We start from the raw sequence: 20,916 nt of genomic DNA, 5'->3' as shown, positions 1-20,916 counted from the left end.
TGCATATGTACAGATACTGAAAAAAATAATGGGGAAAACGTATGCAAGTTTATAAACAAACCCACAAAATATATAGACGTATATCCTGTTTTTAAGTGCAATGTATCTCACAAAGATAAATGCATTGTGTTTGCTACTCAGCAGTCAGTGTAACAATGCCATAGAAGCCTGTTCTAAAAATATTTGTTAATAACCAATAATGTGCCATGAAATCACAACGTTTCTTGCGGTTCTGTATTCCAAATTTTACAGTTCTAGAAAATGGGGCTTATATTTTGGCCCAGATCATCTAACATATTTTTTCTAATGTGGCCTCCATCCTCCAAAATGGAATCTAATGGTCTGATGTTTTGCTAGCTATCATGAAGTTCATCCAGATGCTTTGGGACCAGTTTTGACTTTTCTTTCTCTCTAATTCCTTTTTATTTTTTTAAATCCCTGTTTTAGCTCTCCAGTTAAGACAGGATTTTAAAAGATGTAAAAACCACTGAGTACTGCAGTGTTCCACTTTTATTCCTAATTACATGGATAAACCAGTATTTCTCCTGGGACAGGGGGAGGACTCTGTGTCTCCTGCATTTTTAGCAATCTGGGGAAAGTCTGACCTTGACTAAAAGACAGTAGCTGTGCTTCCAATACAGAAAATAAGGTCAATTTCCATTTGACTCTTTGTTAAATTATCCTTATTTGATGCTGATTGGGAAACCTCAGAAATGGAGTGAGGTAAATCCACTACCAATAAAATCTTCAGACTTCTTGGTGGCCTCCACTGCAATGGGATGGGAAGGATTCAGTGGCTTTACCCTTGGCTCTGAGATGTGCAATTTGTAGCTGGGTGTTCCTCTGTTGTGGTTCTCTCCTCATTTACCAGGCAAGCTGAAAAAGGCATTGGGCTGGCTGGGCTCCCCTTCTGGTCTATCACAGATGTCTATTTTAAAAGGCTCCAGCAGGCTCACAGGCATATGGCTGGGAGTTGCCAGCCTACACTTCAAGATATCACTAAGAGAAATGAAGTTCTTGGTTCCGTGCTCAGAGCAGTTATTGCTTTAGTGTCCCTGGCACACACAGCCTTGTATGTCATCAGTCCAGCTCTTGAGCAGTGTGGTCAAGGGATGGTGCCCCAGCAGACTCTACAGTTCTTTTGCTCTCTTAAAAACTAGTGCAGTTCTGCCAAAAGCCCTGATTGCTGTGGGAGCAATAGCAAAGGCGATGCTTTGGACAGTAAACTGTGTTCTTCCACCAGATAGGTTCCATAAATACATAACTTCCAGGAAGCAGCAAATCAGTTTGGGGATGACATCAGCTGGGGCTACGGCTTTTCCAAGGCAAAGATGTGACTCTTGTATAAAATTATAAGGTGCAAAGAACAATGATGCTAAAACATGTGGGATGCTCAAAGTCTTCTTCACAAAGAGATGATGTTAGAAGTGAAAGGATTTCTTCAAAGACAGAAAAGTAGTTTCTATACTGGAATAGAGGAATATTTTGCCTGTACTAGAACAGCTTCTCTATCCTGCCTCCTAGAATGCAAGATTCTAAAAGGCAAGGACTCGTTATTTGTGTGGCCACATTTCCCCAGTTGCAGAGAAAACACTGTGCATATTGATGGTGCTATAGAAATAAATAACACTATTTCAAACATCAGAATCTTTTCCATAAGGTTGGAAGAAAATCAAATGTTTAAAACAGGAAACGCTTTTTGCTGCCAGCACACCTTAGGCAAATATTCACATGTACATTTTCCTCATAGTCTGTTGTTCTTGTTACACTCCTTCTAACTTGTTCCTCTCAGTTTCCTCTGTTTTGTTCTCTATGCTGCCTAACTTAAAGTTCACAAGCTTCAGGTCTTCAGTTCAGGATTGTTGTTTTTTCCCTCTTAGAAAGAGCAATTGGTTACTTTGCTTTACTGTTGCTTTTCTTCTTTCCTCTTTTTTTTTTCCTCTTAATACCCTTATTAGGTGTAAGATGTTTCTCTCCAGGTTTCTTCATCAGATGACACTTAATCATCAGATTGTTTTATTGAATGATACATCAAACCTGCCAGAGTTTTACTGTTCATGTTCCTCAGACATTTTTGCTGATGGATGGTGGGGGAGTTATAACAGTGCTCCCCAGAGAAACTTTGTACACTTTACATCTGTTTTAATAATTCCTATTACTTAGTATTTTGACAATGATTCTACACTGTTCCCACTGTTGACCAAGCTTTTTTTTTTTTTTGCTTCTTCGTATGTAGCTTCTTTGAAAATTTCATAAATTTCTATGTACGTACCTCATATTTTTCTTTTGATTATAACTTTTCAATAACTTATCTTTGTAATTCTGGTAGAGCAGCTAGAGAACTGCTTTTAGTTATTCTGTTTGGTTAATGTTTTGGGTTTTTTTTTTCTTTGTATGTGGTTTGGTTGTGGTTTTTGAGTAATTGAATAAACATAATGTGTCTCTGTTTAGAACACCAGTCATATACAGGTCAAACTAGTAATCGAGCTACAAGTCTTCTACAGTGCACACAGAGCTATCCATAACTTTGCTCTCAAATGGACAAACTGTTGTCTAGAGATGATTGCAGCTATATTGGAAGCATCTATATAATGCTTGGCATAGGTATTTTTTAACAGTTGTCACAATAAGTATGATTTTTGTATAGGTCAACATTCACCACCGACGCAGAGGTTAGCACAACAGACAGGATGCCCCCAGTGGATGTGGGGGAGGTCATTACACATGCTGCAGCACAGAATCATGGAGTCGCTCAGGTTGGAAAAGACCTTCAAGATCAACAAGTCCAACCTCAACCTAAGCATACTACCCTAACTCTAACAGTGCTCTGCTAAATCAAGCATGCCCTGGTCATTCTAGTTTTTAGGTCGTAAAGCAAAATCTTCAGTAACATTATGGCAAATATTAACTTCCTATAAAGGTCAGCTTCTGCTTTCTGTAGCATACTCTGCTGTCAATAGAATCCAGTACTTGGAATTTCAGCATTGGTTTGTGCCAAATACAATTACATCCTCCTTTATTTTCTAAATCCTCATGAACATCCCAAAGTAAGGTGAAGAACCAACCTCAGAAAGCCTAAAAGAAGGATTTGACTCCAACTGCTTTCAGTCCACAGGAACAATCTGGAAAAAAAGTTCACTAACAATTGTTTTTTGGATTTCATCTTTGCATTGTATGGGCTGCAGCAGAGTGAGCCAAATCCAGATTTTCTAGCTATTCCCTCAATTTGCTTCTCAAATTAATGCGCTACTGAATGAACTACTTCCCACGTCCAGATGTTTGAAGATATGATTAGTGTCTCGGTTTGCAGATGGGGGATTATTAAATGTGTTTTTTTTTTTTCCTGACACTCCATTCTCCAAACCTCACCCACATGCTACTAATGAACATTAATTTTAGGATTTTGGGGCTTTGCATTCACTTCAAACATGGGCTGTTTATTATAAACATGTTTCAGAGGAATGGGGAGCTGTTGCATAATTTTTCTTTCAACAGAGACTAGTCAAGTCCAGATTTTTCCCTCTTGCTCACTCACTTGCTCTTTTGTTGTGTTTTTTTTTTCACTTCGGGAGTTCACCACCCAGAATCAAGTCCACATTTTCAAAAGAGCTCAGATCCTTTAAGTCAAAGATAAAAGTAGCCAGATTCATATTTTTTTCAGAAGCATGGCATATTGAGTATTTAGTTTACTTACAGAAGTAATGGTTTCCTTAAGTGATAGCCAAGTGCTTTTGAAAATCTATCTCCACTCAAGGTTTTGAAAGCTTTCTTTCCTTTCCAATGTATTGCTTGTTGCCTGCAAAACTTCTCACTCTACTTAATAAATTTCAGTCTAGCATTCTTATTACTTACACAGATGATGAGCATATCGTAAATGGAACACATCACAGCCATGAACATGGTGATAGAGGGTTTTTTCTATCAGATCTTGGGGTTCATATCCAGTTAATTCAGTCACTCTAGAAAAGGAAGATTCCATATTAAGCAAAATCTCCAGGAATATTCAGTTTTATAAACCTAGCATTTAATTGTGCCAGCAAGTCAGGTACCTAAAAATGGTGGGACAAAATATTAGTTTTGGAAACAGAATCCTCATCTTTATAAGAAAATAAACCCTCTCAACCCAGCCAAAGCAAGGTGCAGTTATTCCCTGGCCAGCCTTACACATACACAGGAAAAAGAGTTCTTATTTCAGCTTTGGGCTTTTGCCACTGCCCTGCATGATCCTTTATACAAAGATCCAGTTGAGGAGCTAGTCACGAAACAATAAAACTACTCTTGTACACCGCTGACAAATTTTCATTTGCTTTTGCAAACATACAAGTGTAGCATGTATGTCTGTCCATAGAGACTGTGATCATGGTCTATAAATAAATTCTAGTTAATGACTAACAGAAGAAGGAAGCAGCTTATTCCAGCTAAAATTTAGGAAGACGGGAGCTATGAAGATCACAAGCTAAGAAAAGGAAAGCTGAAGCTAGATTTCAGAAAAACTTCCTCACATGACAAGCAGTGGAAGAAAAATGAAAGGGTTTGAGACAGCTGCATTTCTGCAGATGTTAAAGAATGAGGCTACCCTGCCCAGACCTATATGGGGCCACACCTGCAAGTCACCTGGAAAGCCAAACTTTATGATTCAAAATGGACTTTTTTATTTATTTAGCACTGTTGCTTGAGAACAAAAACTTAAAGTACATTGGCCATAATTTTGTTTGTTTACCAAGTGTTGCTGGGTTTTTTTATGCTGCCATGGGCTTTTTTCATCTAAAGCATCTATAGCACACAAGAGATGCTATGGAAAGGTGCTATACATGAACAAGCAATGCAGTCCATTGGCAAGTGATCTATAGAGTAAAACTGTTAGAGCTGAGGATATGGAGCCTGAATATCTTAATTCTAGGACATTTTCTTGTGACTAACTCTAACTGAAAACTTTGTAATATCTGGGGTGTCCTCGGCATGTTCCTGGAGGTATTCTTCTAGTTTAGTCTCATCTGAAATTCACTCAGTTCACATGCCTAACGCATCTTCATGACATGAACTGCTGTGCAGTGAATGGAAATGGTCGGGACCTTTGCTTCAAAAGGATGCTTCTGGTTTGAACTAAAATACTAGCATGGATAAATTCTGTATCAAGGACTGACACAGTAGCATCTACACAAAGGAATGCAGAGATCTCAAACGTGTCACTGAGGGCTGCAGATCATGCAAACTTTCCTATTTATTTATTTATAACTACTATGCATCTTATTTACTCTTACTCTAATACTAAGTAATCACATGAACTGCACAGAGATTTACAGTCTTTTTGAGACACAGTGGGATTCTTCTGAAGGAAATCAGAAAACAAAAAAATAGTAACCAACCAACCAAATAAACAAACAAAAAAGGCCCCATGCCTTCATGGTCTAATTCATAACCAAAACATTCATATCTCCCATAGTTATATGGAAGATATGAAGCTATATCTTCATCTGGCAATGTCTTGCCTCAGGAATTGCCAACACAGAATGAGCTCTGGTGGTCTGTTTCCATATGACATTATGTGAGCATATTCATGTGCTTCTCCTCTCCAATGTGCCCTGTTCTTACCAGCTTACAATTCTGGGGGCCCAAATTCTCACTTAAGCCTATCAGCATAGTAAAATAGCTGGTGTAAGGTCCTGTTCAGATTTCCGTGTCCCTTCTGAATTTTCTGCAATTAAAATAAGGGTGACAGCTCATCCTTCTTACTTAGTTGGTGAGTACAGAGACAGTTAATCCAAATACAAACAAACAAAAAGCCACAAACTCAAGCCAGGTGTGAAGTTTTCTGGAAGTGCAGCCTTACTTTGAATTTGGTCTTCATGTGGGCCAAAGAATTTTAAGATTTATAGGAACACCCAAACTTTCAAAATCTTTGAATTTATAAATGAACTGCTTAACTTCCTTAACACAAAAACAACCCTTCAGAAAGCCACTGTAGGGAGCTTGGGCTCTGAGGGTTGCTGTGTGTGACAAAGCACAAACAGAAATAAACAGAGCTTGGCCTAATGATCTTCCCTCTAGAGTACCTTAAAGCCTTGTAAACTACATGGCAATTAAAAAAAAAAAAGGTTGCATCACTAAAATCAGAAGCTACAGATCTCTCTAAAGGAGAGACAACTGTCTTCTTTTCCCAGTTACCTTGACAAATTATCTATTGCATGTTTTATGTTGTATTGAGTATCCAGAAAAACTTACCTGTTTCTTTTTGTGGCTATAATACTCGCCTGTCTGCTCAATGACTTACAGCTAAAGATCTAGCAATTCTTTTTCTTGCACAGATACCAGAAGCAAACCTGAAAACAGTTTTGTCTTATTCCTAGTACACGCCTAGTCTGAGAAAAAATAATTTGGTTTGCTCAGCTGGGAAAGCAAAGGGCTCTATTAGTGTTTAATACTCCTAACCATCCTGTGTATGGATGATACCCATCTGCTCTTTGGTAAACACAGCTATGCAACAGTACTGGTTATTTCTGTGCTCCTGTCAACACCTTTGGCTATGCTGTCTCCTTTGAAGACACTAATATCTTCAGGAAGCTCCTCTTAGGCACATCATTTTCCTTTTTCCACATGCAAAGACATGTTGCTGAACTCCTTGTACTTCTTTGTAGCTGTTACATTAAGTAAAGCATGCCAAGAAAAAAATGCAGAAACAACCAGTTCTTTGTATTTTAGCAGCTGATGTCCCACTATCTCATTGACTTAACATGGAAAAAGAGCATGTTCTTCCATGGTTGGCCTGCCATGAAAAACTTCCCCAGTCTTGGATGCGGAGTCTTTTTTACTTACACATGTAAGGGAAATGAGAGAGTATGTGACATAATGCACTACATGTAGGGATTGTTAAAGAATGATTGTCTTGTCAGCGCTCAAATCAGTTACACTGTCTGGGAACTGGACTTCTTCCCTCAAGGTATCTTGAACTGTACTGTACAAAGGGTCATTGTATAGTAAAAGATACCATATTTTCCAAAAAAGATGAGTGAGTTATTTCACAATTACTTCAGTTCTGGTTTTCTGCTCTCCCCTTTTCAGCCAGTGAGTTACATCTACTGACAGTAGATTCTCTTTCCTAAGCAATAGCCATTTTCCCAAGTTTTCTTCAGAAAGGCTGTGTTTTCATGTAGTATCCAATGGAATTAATTTTCACTCCAGTAACCACAGTTAGTACAGTTGGCTTCATTGTTAAGGCAATAAACTAGAATGTAGAATACTCTGTTTTCTTACTACTTTGGCAAAAGCTCTTGATGACCCTGGCAAGTCAATTTGATCTCAACATTTTTGTTGCTGAAATTTAAATTACAGGTGATGGTGCATACATATTACTTTAACTAGATTTGCTTATTAATATTTATGTCCTTTAAAGTAAAAATTTTTACTGCTCGTCTACATATTAATCACAGCAAAACTTTAGTTGACTCTGAAAATGTATGTAGCTATCAGTTAAAGTATACACACTCTTTTATGTTGGCATTCAAGACAAAATATAGCCTGTCTAGTTACCCAAAGGGCTTTGAAGACTCACATGGTCTTTGTCTTCCAGGTAACTTTGTAGTGCTTTACTTTCTCATAGCAATTTTGATCTGTTTCAGAATGAAACAATCACTGAATTGTAGGAGTTGGAAGGGACCTCTAGAAATCAACGAGTTCAACCCCCCAAAAAGAAACCACTGTAATTTAGAACTTTTGACTTTGAAAACATTTTATGCTAGAAATGAAATAGCTGCTTACCTGGAATCTAGGAATATTAACTTCAAGTCCAAACTTGCTCTGAACATAAACATGTTACTATGAAGTTTGATCTCAGTGATTGCACTTGGGGGTAAAGATTGACCTACAGCCACCAGTCCAACAATTTGGTAACAGGAATCATACAAAGACATATCAAGCATGTACTGCCTTATCTTCAAATAGCCACTGCAGTGGATCACCTGGCATGAGAAGAAAACACACTCAATATCTGATGACAAAGGAAGAGGCTGAGAGTCAACTGTCCATCCAGCTTCAATGAGGTTGTAAGGCAATACACCCTTACAGCACAATTACTCCACAGTCTGTTAAGGCCTCAGAATTGTGGTTAATTTATAAATGGAGATTAAAACACAGAAAATGCAGTTTTTGTATTTTCAGCTAACGTGATTAATCCAGTATTAGAACATGTGCTCTTTCGGATTATCTACACTGCTTTCTAGTTTTAATTTTAAACTTTCTTAGGTATTAATTTCTTGTTTGTTAATTAAAAATATGGAAGGTGCTATTTTAAATCACTCCGATTCTCTGGCATACACATATATAGGTATACAATGGAAATTAATGCATCACATCTGTAAAGACCAGAGGTTATATGTGCAAATGCACTGGAAATGAGTTTTAAATGACCTTTTAAATGAACTTTTCAGTCAAGTTCAGATGACATTCTTTTGGTATGTGACCAAACCCAGGGTCTTGAGACCAGATTCCTGAATTACTACATGAAATTCCTAATCATAGGAGTGATAATTTCAGTGTTAGCCTTTAATACTACACAAGGTCAGCTAAAGAGAGGGAGAAATAATAAAAAAAAATGGGTACTCTTCTGCAAGATAAGATTTATTTAATGTATTGTTAGTGTCTAGAAATTATTTTTGCTCCTGCCAATTTTCTACTTCAAACAGCAGGCAAGACACTTGTCTGGGCTTTGTGGGGAATCAGAAATACTTTATACACATCCTTCAGCTTAATTTCCTTATTTGATTCACTTTTAAATCCATCCAGTGTAAAGGAATTCATTTCCAATGTATTTAGAACTCTGAACAACTTACCGAACTGTTACCTATAAATAGATTCGTCCAGTATAACCTCCTTCCTCACTTCCGATAAGCAATATCAAAACTTATTTAAGATCTTCCTGCAGATCCTACTAATTCTCACAGTTTCATTACTGAACTTCTCCTGCACTTGAGCTATTCATATAATATGTTCAATAGTATTAAATTTTGACTCTAAGTACAGTCAGAGAGAATACATTTAAGCTGACAGTCCTCTAAATGAATACATCCTTAAATTCTTCACTCTGTAAATTTGTGATAATGAAGAAAAAGAGAAAGACTCTCATTCCTCTAATTACCAGCCACACATGGAAAAAAAGGAAACCATACAGAGATACCACAGCTAAAAGCTTTACGCTTTTATCTGATTTCAGATTCCACTTTGAGACAGAATGATTTTAGTTAGGAAGCAGCTGAGCAAACAAGGGCTCATATAATGAAGAATTGTCAGTGTAGGCAGGTAGATAACAATGTAAATAAGCCGATAAATGTCTGGACCTTGAATGCCTTCCTTAAATGAGATCCGCTTCTCTTGCGTGCTTTTCTTTTTGTTTTTGAACGACTCAAGTAAAACAGATCCTCACTAGGGTATATGTGAAATATCCATCTCTCTTGATAGTTAGGTGATAAAATTTTACTGTACAGCTCAGAGAGCAGCGAATATGTACTGCAAAGATGAAAATAAGAACTACTTGTATGGCATATGTTACTGTAGAATTTCAGTGTATGCTGTGTCTTTCTGGTTTCATGTAGTAAAGATATAATTAATACAAGCAGTGGGATTTGAAAACAATCTTTGTAGGTTAGTACAGCTCAAACCCTGAGTTGATATCAATGATTATTTATGGCAACATTATGGTCTCATTAATAATGAGGCAATTCTAGTCAGGCCAGTAGGTGACCCATGCAACTGAGTATCTGCTCAGAAAAAGCACAGTAAGATCAAGGCAGAGGGATGTGGGAAGACTTTCAACTTCCTACGTATGGGGAATCCTGCCCCATCTTCCTCCACTTCCATAAGGGAACAAGTCCTGAATGTGTATTCTCTTTGCACCTCATGGGTGTTCTCCAGACCCCAATCTGGAACATCAGGGGGTTGAAATATGGGACTGTGCAAAAAAAACAAATCCCAGCTCGCTCGGTGAGGGTCTGGAGCTATATTACTGAGTGAATCTGCATCAGCACTTTTGCATCTGATCTGATTCTTCCATCAAAGACTTTGCTTTCAGCTACATGTAGTTAAAACCAAGCTCTCTAAATGAACTTGTCTCCTGTATATGCGAAAATAAAAACTCATGTACATTACCTTGTAGCCACTGCATGTCAATCCTGCATTCCTCTTGGCTAGGACACACTTCATTCTCAGGAAAAATGATCTCTCAATTTCATATTCTGAAAGCATAAACCACACTGCTTATTTATGATTGCAGATATCAAAACTGCCCATAACATTGTCTTTGATGATTTTACAGAAATGCTTCTTCCTCAGCCTTAGACAGCAATAGAGGTCAAACATTCTGCTTTTCCACTCAGTCTCCACCCTTAGAACTTATTTTACTTTGATGTTAAGATTCTCTGTGAAAGTTGTAAAAGCCTCAAAACTTCTTTTTTTAGCTATTCTTTATAAGGCCATCACCTTGTTTCTGAATAACCAGGTACCTGCCTGCATTGCTAAACAGAATGAAATGTCTCCTTTGGAGTGCAAGTAAACCAGGATCCTCTTCAAGGTAATAGCAGAAACAAACAAACAAACAAACAAATAACTGTTTTTGTTATAATTTGAGTGTATGTAGCTTGTCACATCCAGGCTGGTGAAATACTGGCCTTCATATGCAATAACGTTACCTTTTGCACTGACTTCCAAGCTGTTCTTGCTAGAAGTTTCTTAAACAAATGTGTTTAAGGGTAAAATGAAGTAAACTTTTGAAGTTAGATATTGCTCAGGTACCCTTGTAAAAAAATAAGCTATTATTCTCTTCAGCAGTTAGCTATTCTTTTTACGAATTTTTTTTTGAGTTTAGACATCACTAGTTCTGACTTTGTATTATTGGAAGTTGCAGTTCAGCAGAACAGAACTATATTAGGAAAAGAAAACTCATTTGGTGCTTATGTGAACAGAAGAACTGGGGAACCTGGGGGGTATTCAGAATTGTTGCAATACGTAGTATTTTCTGAATTTCCACAGGGTCTGATACAAAACCAAAACCCACTGTGATCAGCAGGAGTCTGCTTTAATTTGATTTTACTGTTGAGTTGTGTTTCCGATTTTTGTGCATCCATCATCCAATTAACACCTCTTAGCCACACACCTGCAGTGGTTGAGCCTCAGACCACTACCTGGAAACCAATAAACTCTTCACATTAAGTTCTGAATTTAAAGGTCTGAAGATACAACCACAGGAAAATGGACTTGGCAAGAAGGGAAAAGAAATGCAACACACAGTGCATCTCAACAGGTACCAGCCTTCCTGAGTATTTGAATTTTCTATTTATCTTCCCAATGAAATTAGATCCATATGGGGAAAAAACGGGCACTCTAAATGAAGTGGCACATCTACTATGGATACTTTTAAATACAAATGTATATATTTTGTAGGGAGGAAACCGTACAGTACAAATAACTATTGTTGAAGTATGATCTCATGAATAAAGAATGAATCTGAGATTTAGGTGCAATTCTTCTTATTTTTTTTTAATACACACTTCTACAAATTTTACTGGTGCTTGCTCTCTTTCTGCCACAGTCCACCTCACACAAAGTAAAGGCAACTTTCTCTCTTCGAGGGTATCAAGGGAGAAAAATGTTAATGTTTCAGCAATGAGGATTGAAAAACCAAACATCTTCAGGCGTGGACTGAGTTGCTAATATTGTTACATTCTTTTATTAGAAGAGATGATTAGTGAAACTGGAATCTTCTCAAATGCCGTGCCATGAGACCCAAAGGACCTCTTTCCATAAAAAGCTCCTTATTTAGCTGCTTCCTTCTTTTTTAAATATTACTGCAAACTACTATAGACACTGCTTTAGAAATGCTTAGTGCCAACTTCATTATTCCAACAGAAATGGAGTTATGTTTATAGTGTGATCTTTGCATCTCTATAAAACTGTATTAACACCCAGTCTGTAAGATAATGTTTCTTTCCTTCGTTGTTTAAAATTGGTGGTTATCTCCCTGATTTCAGTATCACAGATTGTAAACAAATCCTCCTGGGACACTAGCTCTCTTTACTAGCTACAGGCTATTCAGAAAACCAAGAGAGTAATTAAAACAATTCAAGGTCAGGGATACCGTGTAGTGTAAGACAGCAGTGTGAAGAAGGATAGAGTTGTGCCACTGTAGTAAGCAATATGGGGAGGGAAGAGTGAAGTAATTGTTATTTAATGGCAGCTGTGTGTGATTTGTGAGACTGAAAAGTGATGATTAGTAACTTTATTCTTGTCTGTGAATCAGGTGAAAAATTATACAACTATCTAATATGATGTACAACTATTTAATATGATGTATTTATTAATTTTGGATCAATGAATTATTAGGTTTTAGTTGCATGTTACTGAAGCAACAAACACTGGTCTCTTAAATCAGTTACATCTCATGTCTGCAATCTGAAGAGGAAAGAGTTAGCCATGAGGTAACCAGGGACTCATATAGGAGCTCCTGGCTTGGAGAACTGAGCTAGTTGGTATGAAGGTAGCAAAGCAAAAGGAGAGAGAGCTCATGTGGCCAAGCAGAACCTGGACCCTACTCAACATCTGCTCTTTAACCTGAAGAAGCAGAAAGAATTCATACGTAATGATGATAAGCAAACCTCCTGGACCAGAAGAGCCATAACAGAATTGCTTAATGATGCAACATGCCCCCTAATGTAGATGGATGCAAAACATTTTTAACCAGCAAGCTGGGCTTGTTATGTGACAAGTTAAGGCTAATAGTTGTTTCACAGTGCCCAATGGATTATGTGCAGGTACTACATGGCATCTCTCATCTTGATTTCAGAACTGGAACTGAAAAGTGCAAAAGATATCAGAGAGATTCCTTGTGAGAGTGTGTAAAATCCACTGCCAAGCTTTGTGGCTGATTAACTGGCAAGAAAGAAGTGGGACCAGGCCATTCATATTGCCTATGCTTATGTTAGCACAATTTGTGTGCGTGGGGTGCTTGTAAATGCGCTGTTCTGTCCATGTCAATCTATTGTTGTTCAGCTCTGTGTATATGTGTTTGCGTGCACCTACTAAGAATAAAACCATCTCCACATCTGATCAAGAGATTGTAAAATATAAAGGAGCAGTAAAACCAAAACCCTTGCATAAACAACTTAAGACAGGAGTGTGAACAGTGTGAATTAGATATCACATAAACTGAAACATTTGCCCATCTGAATCTCCAGTGCCCTTAAGTGTAGCAGAAGGAAGGTAGCAAAGTGAAGAATTGAAGTAAATTTGTCACTGTAAAGGTAACTGTGATATAAAGAGTCCTGATATCCTGCTGGGTACTAACACATCTCTCAGTGTAATGCAAAACTTGAGTTAATCACATCCAGGCTGTACCTGGTGCAATTAAGAAGGCCTACTCTGATGGAAAGAATGTAGACAAATGGGGTACTCCAAGATTTAGAAAGAAAAGAGAGAAGCTGAATATTCAAATAGAAGAAATCAGGGCTGCTTCGAGAAGAATGATTACTAAGACATGCTATCCTGCTACAGATGTTAGTAACAAAAATGTGAAGAGATAGTAGACACAAAAATGTGTTTGCAAAGCAGGAAAAACGCCTATAGCATAAATGGCCAGCACCCACCATAAAAATACAATGACGAGATGTTGGAGGATGCAGCAAAAGTCTCAAATTAATAAAGCAAGAAAAACAATAAAGGTAAACATAATGCTTCAGGCTCAAATAAGATGTGAATGTAACTGAAGAATTTTATCAGTTAAATGGTTTTATCAATGTCAATTAAGTTCTGAAGTACTGCTAAAATGTAAGAGCATAATGTAACCAGACCTAGTAACATATTGATATCACTGCTGCTTTTTTCATGTAACTTTGTAAGCAAAGCACATATAAAAATAGAAAGAGTCTTAAGCTATCAAGAAGGTAAAAGGGCTGAAATAAAGAGGAAATAAATCAAGTGCTACCAGTTCTTATGGAGTTATATGTTGAGAGAACTGTGGGTTAAGTGTATATATGTGAAACTTTGAGAGAGACTAATGAATAGTAAAATGTTATTATTGAACTAGAAAACTAATAATAGTAAAGACAAGTAGCCTTCTTAAGTATTAGAGAATACTTATGTTGTCTAATAATCAAAGCTTAACCTCCATATTTAATTATTCCAAATGTTAGCTCCATAAAAGCATAGCTGTAAGTGATGAAAATGCCTTTGTGCTAAGTGTTATAAACAATGTAAAGATCGACATATAAATGTAGAAACCACTTGTTTAAACTGAAATATTAAGCTTTTTGCTTTTGCTTTGGTTTGGTTTGGTTTTTGTTTCAGAGAAAAGACTAAACCAAAACATTGCAGGAGTCAGATAATGAGGGATGGGAAATAGAATACTACTGTTACTACTGAGTAGCCAAAAAAATCTGAAGTAGGCTTTCCTGTTGAGTTTACACAAAAGAAACAATCAAAAGAGGTAAGTAAGTAAGATGTAAAACTGCATTCAGCATAAAGATGCTTTCAGCGACGCTGTACTTTACCATTGCACTTTTGCAACACCTGGAACTGAGTCAAGTGTATGTTCACGTAATGTGATAATGGGATATCTTCAATTGAAGTAAAACAACCTCATATGTGAACTCAGATTTGTCACAGCAGGAGGTATTGTGTATTACACTGCCCTGTTGGCCACAGCTTCCATAAGGAAGCTAGAAACCTGGAAAACTGACAGCAAGCTGCAACCAACCTTCACCCTGAAGTACAAGAATCTTTCAAAACTGGAGACTGACAGTGAAATTCACTGTACCTGACCGATATGAGACATTCATGAAATAGTCTCAAAACCAACCACAGTGCTATACTTGATGATAGATAATAAAGCTATGTTAGTAATGTCACAGGCTGTGCTGTTGTATACCTGTACATATACTTTTCCCAAAACAGTAAAGATACACTTACAAGCCCTTATGGAGATGTTAAGTGCCTTAGTATAGCAACGACTGTGGGGAACAGAAGATAATTCTTACAAAGCTAATGTCAGAGGAGAAGTCCACAAAGTTTCAAGGTTAAGAATGTGATAGAGTGTGAATTTGTGCATCTGTGTGTAAGGAGAAGGGAGTGGGAGGTATTTGGGTTGTTTTCTTCAGAATACAATGGTGTTCTGCTATCCCTATCCAAGAAGTTTATACATCTGTTTTGGAATAAGCCAGCTGAGTTTTTTCAAAGGTGTGACAGCCACTGCATGGAGAGGGCAAATTTTGCTGCTCTGCATGATGAATTTCTCTGTTGTTGAATCAGTAAGTGCCATTTCTTTTAAATACCTACTATTTCAGAATGTTCACCACATGCGATGAATTTGTTTAATTGTACCTTCTCCAGCCCTTGCTTGTCTACAATTCTGAGACAGCTGTGTATCTCTGCAGTTTTTAATGCAACTTTCCTATGTGGATGTAAGTGTTGCAGCTTGGCACTGCTCCTCCTGTCTTTATCCTTAATTTCCACGTCAGTATCTATTTTTCTCTATCTGAATGCGACTTGTTTTCTTCTCCTAAACAATTTAGAAATAGTTGGAAGATCGATCCTTCTTTTCTGAAGGGAGTTTTTCAAAGTTTGTACATTCTTTTGTTCAAGCTTTTTCCAAAGACAAGTTAAAAAGTATCTCAGAATCATGTACAGCTAAAAAAGAAAACCTCTTCCCCTATTTTTAAATTGCTAAGTATCTTGAAACCTTCTCATGATAGCTTATTGGAAAGAAGGCCAGGCGTCTTCATACAGTTTTAACATTTCCCAGAACTTGCTGAAATTCTGTTTATCTACTACAGGAATTAGAGATGAAAAGCAGAGCTTTAGGATTCTTTCTAAAAGTTTTGTCTCCCATTTTTGGCATAGTACTTCTCTTGATCCAATTATGTGACATGTGGTCTCCAGTTTATTTTCTATTCCAGCCATTTCCAATACTTGTTATGGCTTGGATTACTCATAATAGCAAATTTCTGTTTGTTTGTTGTTGTTTTTGTTTGTTTGTTTTTTGTTTGTTTTTTACCCTGTATTGATGTTTAACATTTGAAAGTGATTGTCCTCTCCCCATCACTCCACAAATTTTTACAGAAAAGTGAGTCATTGGTAATGTTTGGAAATAAAAACTGATGCATGTAAAACACTGGCTTTTATCAACATGATTATGTACTTCTAGCAGATTCCTATGCTTTTTTTTCTATATTTTCTTCTTTGGAAGAGTGTAATTGAGGTTCATGAGATCCTGACTTCTTTGATATGTCTACTATCAGATAGTTTATAGGCAATGAGTTTGAGGTATCATTTATGGGTTTTATAGGGGAAGCACTGCAAGCCCACGTCCAAGATAATAATTCAAATTTATCATTCTTTATTTTTCAAATTCCATTTCCCTTATCAGATTCAGAGAAATATTTCTGTTCTACTAATATATGACTATATGACCTAGTCATCATTTGGAGGCTTCCTTTTCAGTGTGCTGCTACAACTTAGCTGAGTATATTTCGTGAGTGTGACGCAGAGAGTAAATGGCCTAATTCAAGTCCTACAAGCATCTCCTTTGCATTGTTCCTAGAATGCTTTTATAACTCTCACGTTCTAGAAGTTGGGGTCGTCTGCATTCAAAAGATGACCAACTCATCTGTATGCTAACATCTTCACAGAGCTGAAGCACAGCAACTTGTGAATGAGAATGCAGACAGACATCGTTGTTTGTCGTCTCTGGCCATAATAAAGATGTATTTCATTCTCACAGCTCTTAACATCATTTCTACAAAGGATGCCATCTCATTTATCCCTTTTCCTTGCCTACTACATCATGTGATACATTTTGACAGTGAACATAGCTCAAAAATAAAATAGCCTGTTTATATTTTACAGATATATACTTCTTACTGTTGTAAACAGCATAAATATCATGGTGCACAAAATGAGTTTTGCTATTTTGAATAGAGAATTTGTGTGCATGTTCACTTCTCTTGCACAAGACTGTCAAATAAGATTCTCCAAGCTTTTTTATGAAATTACAGTTAGTTTTATGGAAGTCAGAACTGTCCGTCCCTAGGGGTGCAACTATGAAATCCTCTTTGCTTTCTACTCATCTCTCTTCACAAAGTTCTGTGGTCTGTATGCTACCTGTACTGTGAATGGAGAAAAGATTATTATAATTTTTTCCATAGCTTCATCTCTCATGCCTTTATTTTCTGTAAGGTAAAAACTACTGTCTTACATCTTTCCCAAAATTCCTGGATTTAGACATTAGCAAAATATGGCATCACTTTGCTACAGAACCACTGTGTAAATTGACATATATATGCACATAAACTGCCCATGCTTCACCATGGACTGTTTTAAAAATGTATGCCTTGTCCATCACTATGGAAGATTGCAATACAGCATTAAAAATGAGAGCTTTTGACACAGCTAATGATGTACCAAATCAATTTAAGTCTTGATTTCTGTTTGCTCTGTAGGGCAGCTTGTGTGTAGTGTCAAAGATCTGTTACAGTATGGGAAAAATAAACTATTTTGAAATGGCACACCTAAACTGAAGCGCACTGTTACCTGCTTCTGCTTTCCCTCCCACAACTTGTTCAGAGGCACATGCATTCCTTTGGTGTCAAAGCATGAACATGTGATAAACTGTGCTCCATGTCCCTATTGAATTGTTTTATAGGGTGGAAACATAGATAGCACAAGTTCATGTCTGGATGACACTTTCTTGCCCATCCCCCTAACACTCTGCATATTTTCACTTTTTCAGTTGGTTATTTTCATTTTACCTCCTCTATACTATAGAGTTGCACATGTTCTGCTCCTATTCTGCAAAGCATCTGGGTCCCACACAGCACAGTGCTGACTAAAAGAGCATGCAAGCTTCCTGGCTAGCTTCTTTTTTGAGCATAGCAAGGCTACAACTTTTTTAAGAAACAGGAGAGACACAGGAAATATTGTGGCAAGAAATGCCACAACATCCAGCCCTTAATTCTGGATGCAGATGACCCCAACTTCTAGAATATGAGAAATGTAAAAGCATTCTAGGAAACAATGCAAAGGAGATGCTTGTACAATAGCTTACACAGTTCTATGGATGTCCTTGAAGCTGGGAATCCAGGACTGACCAACACAACAGGTCAGTGCAAGAAGGGGTCTGCAAATGCGTTTGGTGAATTTCCCTCAGACAAGTTCAGAGCAGACCTTCAAATAAGCTAGTGGAAAACCAGGAGTGAGACTGACAAGGCTGCTGCACACTGACCACCAACTTTATTATCACTGCCAGGACGAACAGTGCCTGAGTAAGTCTGTGAATACAACTATTCTGTGAAGTGAAATGCTGCATGTGAAGGGATATATGAAAACCACATTTCCTTGTTCTTGGTATGTGTGGTCAAAACTGGATTCCAAGTAAAAGAGAAAGAATATATTATTTACTTTCCCTTCTCCCTGTTACACTGCAGCATTATATATACACACACAGGTTACAGGCTGAAGTGTATATCCTTGAGAATACTCTGTCCTCTTTTTAGTAAACGAGTGACACCAGTTGAACAATGCAATAAAAATGTCTTATATTTTAAAAACGTAGATTTTATATGCATAGATAGCAAGTTCATATGTAAATACTAATTTGACAACTGAAGTTTGTGGGCTAACTTGGTTTGTTCTGATAATTTTGCTGTGGAAGAAAGAAATTTGTTCTGTTGTTAACCATGTCTTTGAGTTCCAAGCTTGCAAAACTGCCCCAATTTCCTCTCTGGTTGGATAGTTTGTTCTGTGCTCTAACAGTACCCAGAATCCTATCAGTGCTGCAGTTAATAAATTGTCTCAATTATCATTCCTGTGATCCAAATGCAGCATTTGCTAGCATTTATCCAAATCTTCCTTTGCTTCTACAAGTGATGATTCCAAATTGTTTTAGAGAAGGAATTCATCAGGGCAGTAGGTAGAAAGGCAAATTCTACTTTGTAGTCTGAAGCACTCTATTCTTGCTATACTTTTTTGATAGCTACCACTGGAAAAAAAGAGGTTTTAAGTGGGGTGCCAGCAGTCTGCCCTCTTCCACTTTTGTACATCCAAAATAATACTTTTTTCTAGATTTCTCTAGTTTAAAATAACACAAACATTAGCAACAGGATCACTATGTTAAATCATTAGCCTTCAGGAACAGTTTTCCTAAAAAATACTTTTAAATGGATCAAAACAAATAAAAAAAATCCTATCAAGGATTTTTGCATAGGTGCTACTAGGAAAAAAAAAAATCTTTAGAATGGTGTGACAAAGTATCTTTCCATATATAGTTTTCCATTTATTCCCTTATTTTGGTATCAAGTAAAGTGGGACTAGGGAAGATGATATTCCTTGAGAGGAAAAGTGTGGACTGGTGTTTACTTCTTAGCTGGAGTGAAACAGTGCCCTAAAAGCTGGAGAGCCTGACACAGTGCATTCCATACTCCTTGTGTTACTTACTGTATGATTATCACAAATCATATAAGAACTAGCCAGCTGCTACCAGACAAATAGTATGTCTGATAAATACAGTATCCCTCTTTCCTTTTGTCTACTTTTGGGTATGTTAATAAATTGCTTTTGGTACACCATGACTTGATGTGCAAGTCAGCAATGGTTGGGAATCTGTAGGTGTTTAAAAGGTTTGAAATCCTTGAAAAAAAAAAAACAACAACACATGAAATCAGTAACAGACACTAATTCAAATTAGTTAGCTCCAAGTACACACAAAGAAGAGCAGTGTCTGAAGCTGAGTCCCTCTCAATATTTCTTGCTTGTCTTGCACAAACTGCAGGGCAAAAATCTCTTCTCTTGCTTGTATTCAGCTGCAGGGATGACAGATTACCAGACATATCCAGATTTCATTACCCTGATATATCATACAAAAATTTCCTGCTTTATTCTTATATATATGGTTCAAGAGGTAAAGCACTTCCCAATAAATTTCTATGTTTTTTTAACTGTAGACAAAAGTTTGGGTACAATCCTCCACATTCAGCCCCTGAAAGTCAGATGCTATTTCTGATACAACAGCGTTTATCACCTCAGAACAACATACCTATTAACAATCGCTTCACAACATTTCCAGCATTGTACAGCCCACCATACTAGCAGTACCAGAATGGTTTACTGCTGAGCTGTAGCAGATCACACTTACTAGCCTGAAAGAATTCAGTTCTGCATAGATTGAGGTGAGGAAAGAGGCAAACTTCTCACATGCCCCCAAGATGTTCTGAAGCTACTCTTGGTCAGGCAGAAATTGCATGAGCACCACAACCTATTAGGTCTCCTGCACTAAGCAGGGGAAGATAGGTAGCATGCACTGAGCCTTGACAGTTAGTTATAAAGGTAACAACCTTACGAACTTCCAAGATGGGATAACTACTGATAACCTATCATCCCCACAATCTGGAGCACAGCAGTACTGCTCGGTTACTTTCTACTCCAGCAGGAAAATCTCATCCAGTGTATCCAGTCTGTCAACTCCACTACTGGAAGAAGCAGAAAAGAGAAGCTTCCAGAACTGTAGGTTCTCCAGGAAAGACAGTATACATCAAAACAACTTATCCATAAGCTAAGAAATTAGTTTCCTAGCACTACACTATCAAACAACTCTCAGATTCCTGTTAGTTAAGTACTGCATATCTTAGGATAGGTGTCCAGGAGTCCTGATATCAACTTATGCAACAAATATGAGTCGTACAGGGAGTGCCACTCTGAGGTGTATGGATTCACAGGTACAGAACTAAACCAGGACACAGAAACATGCTGCAAACTAGAAATATATTAAGCAGCATTTGGAAAGAAGTTAAGGACCAATGAAGTCATCTGAAATCTAAGCATTGCCAGTACACATCATTTGGAAAAGATATCAAATTATTTCCTTTCTCTTTCCTTTTCCCTTCCCCT

General features: G+C 37.4%; 1 protein-coding gene across 4 annotated transcripts in view; it reads right to left on the bottom strand.

Annotated features, from left to right (window-relative positions):
- Positions 1 to 20,916, bottom strand: part of SIM2 (SIM bHLH transcription factor 2) — a 51,012-nt gene that overhangs the window by 14,989 nt on the left and 15,107 nt on the right. For all 4 annotated transcript variants that reach the window (XR_002120163.2, XM_031556851.1, XM_010723433.3 and 1 more), the window contains exons 5-7: positions 10,138 to 10,223; positions 7,756 to 7,955; positions 3,853 to 3,959 (exon numbers count right to left, since the gene is read on the bottom strand). Coding sequence is in view for 3 of the 4 variants with exons in the window: in XM_031556851.1 (XP_031412711.1) it covers positions 3,853 to 3,959; positions 7,756 to 7,955; positions 10,138 to 10,223 (393 nt within the window). In the remaining variant the exon portion in view is untranslated. The remainder of the gene's footprint in view (positions 1 to 3,852; positions 3,960 to 7,755; positions 7,956 to 10,137; positions 10,224 to 20,916) is intronic.

Source organism: Meleagris gallopavo, chromosome 1 (assembly GCF_000146605.3).
Source record: "Meleagris gallopavo isolate NT-WF06-2002-E0010 breed Aviagen turkey brand Nicholas breeding stock chromosome 1, Turkey_5.1, whole genome shotgun sequence".
NCBI lineage: Eukaryota > Metazoa > Chordata > Aves > Galliformes > Phasianidae > Meleagris > Meleagris gallopavo.
This window is presented reverse-complemented; position numbering and strand designations above follow the sequence as displayed.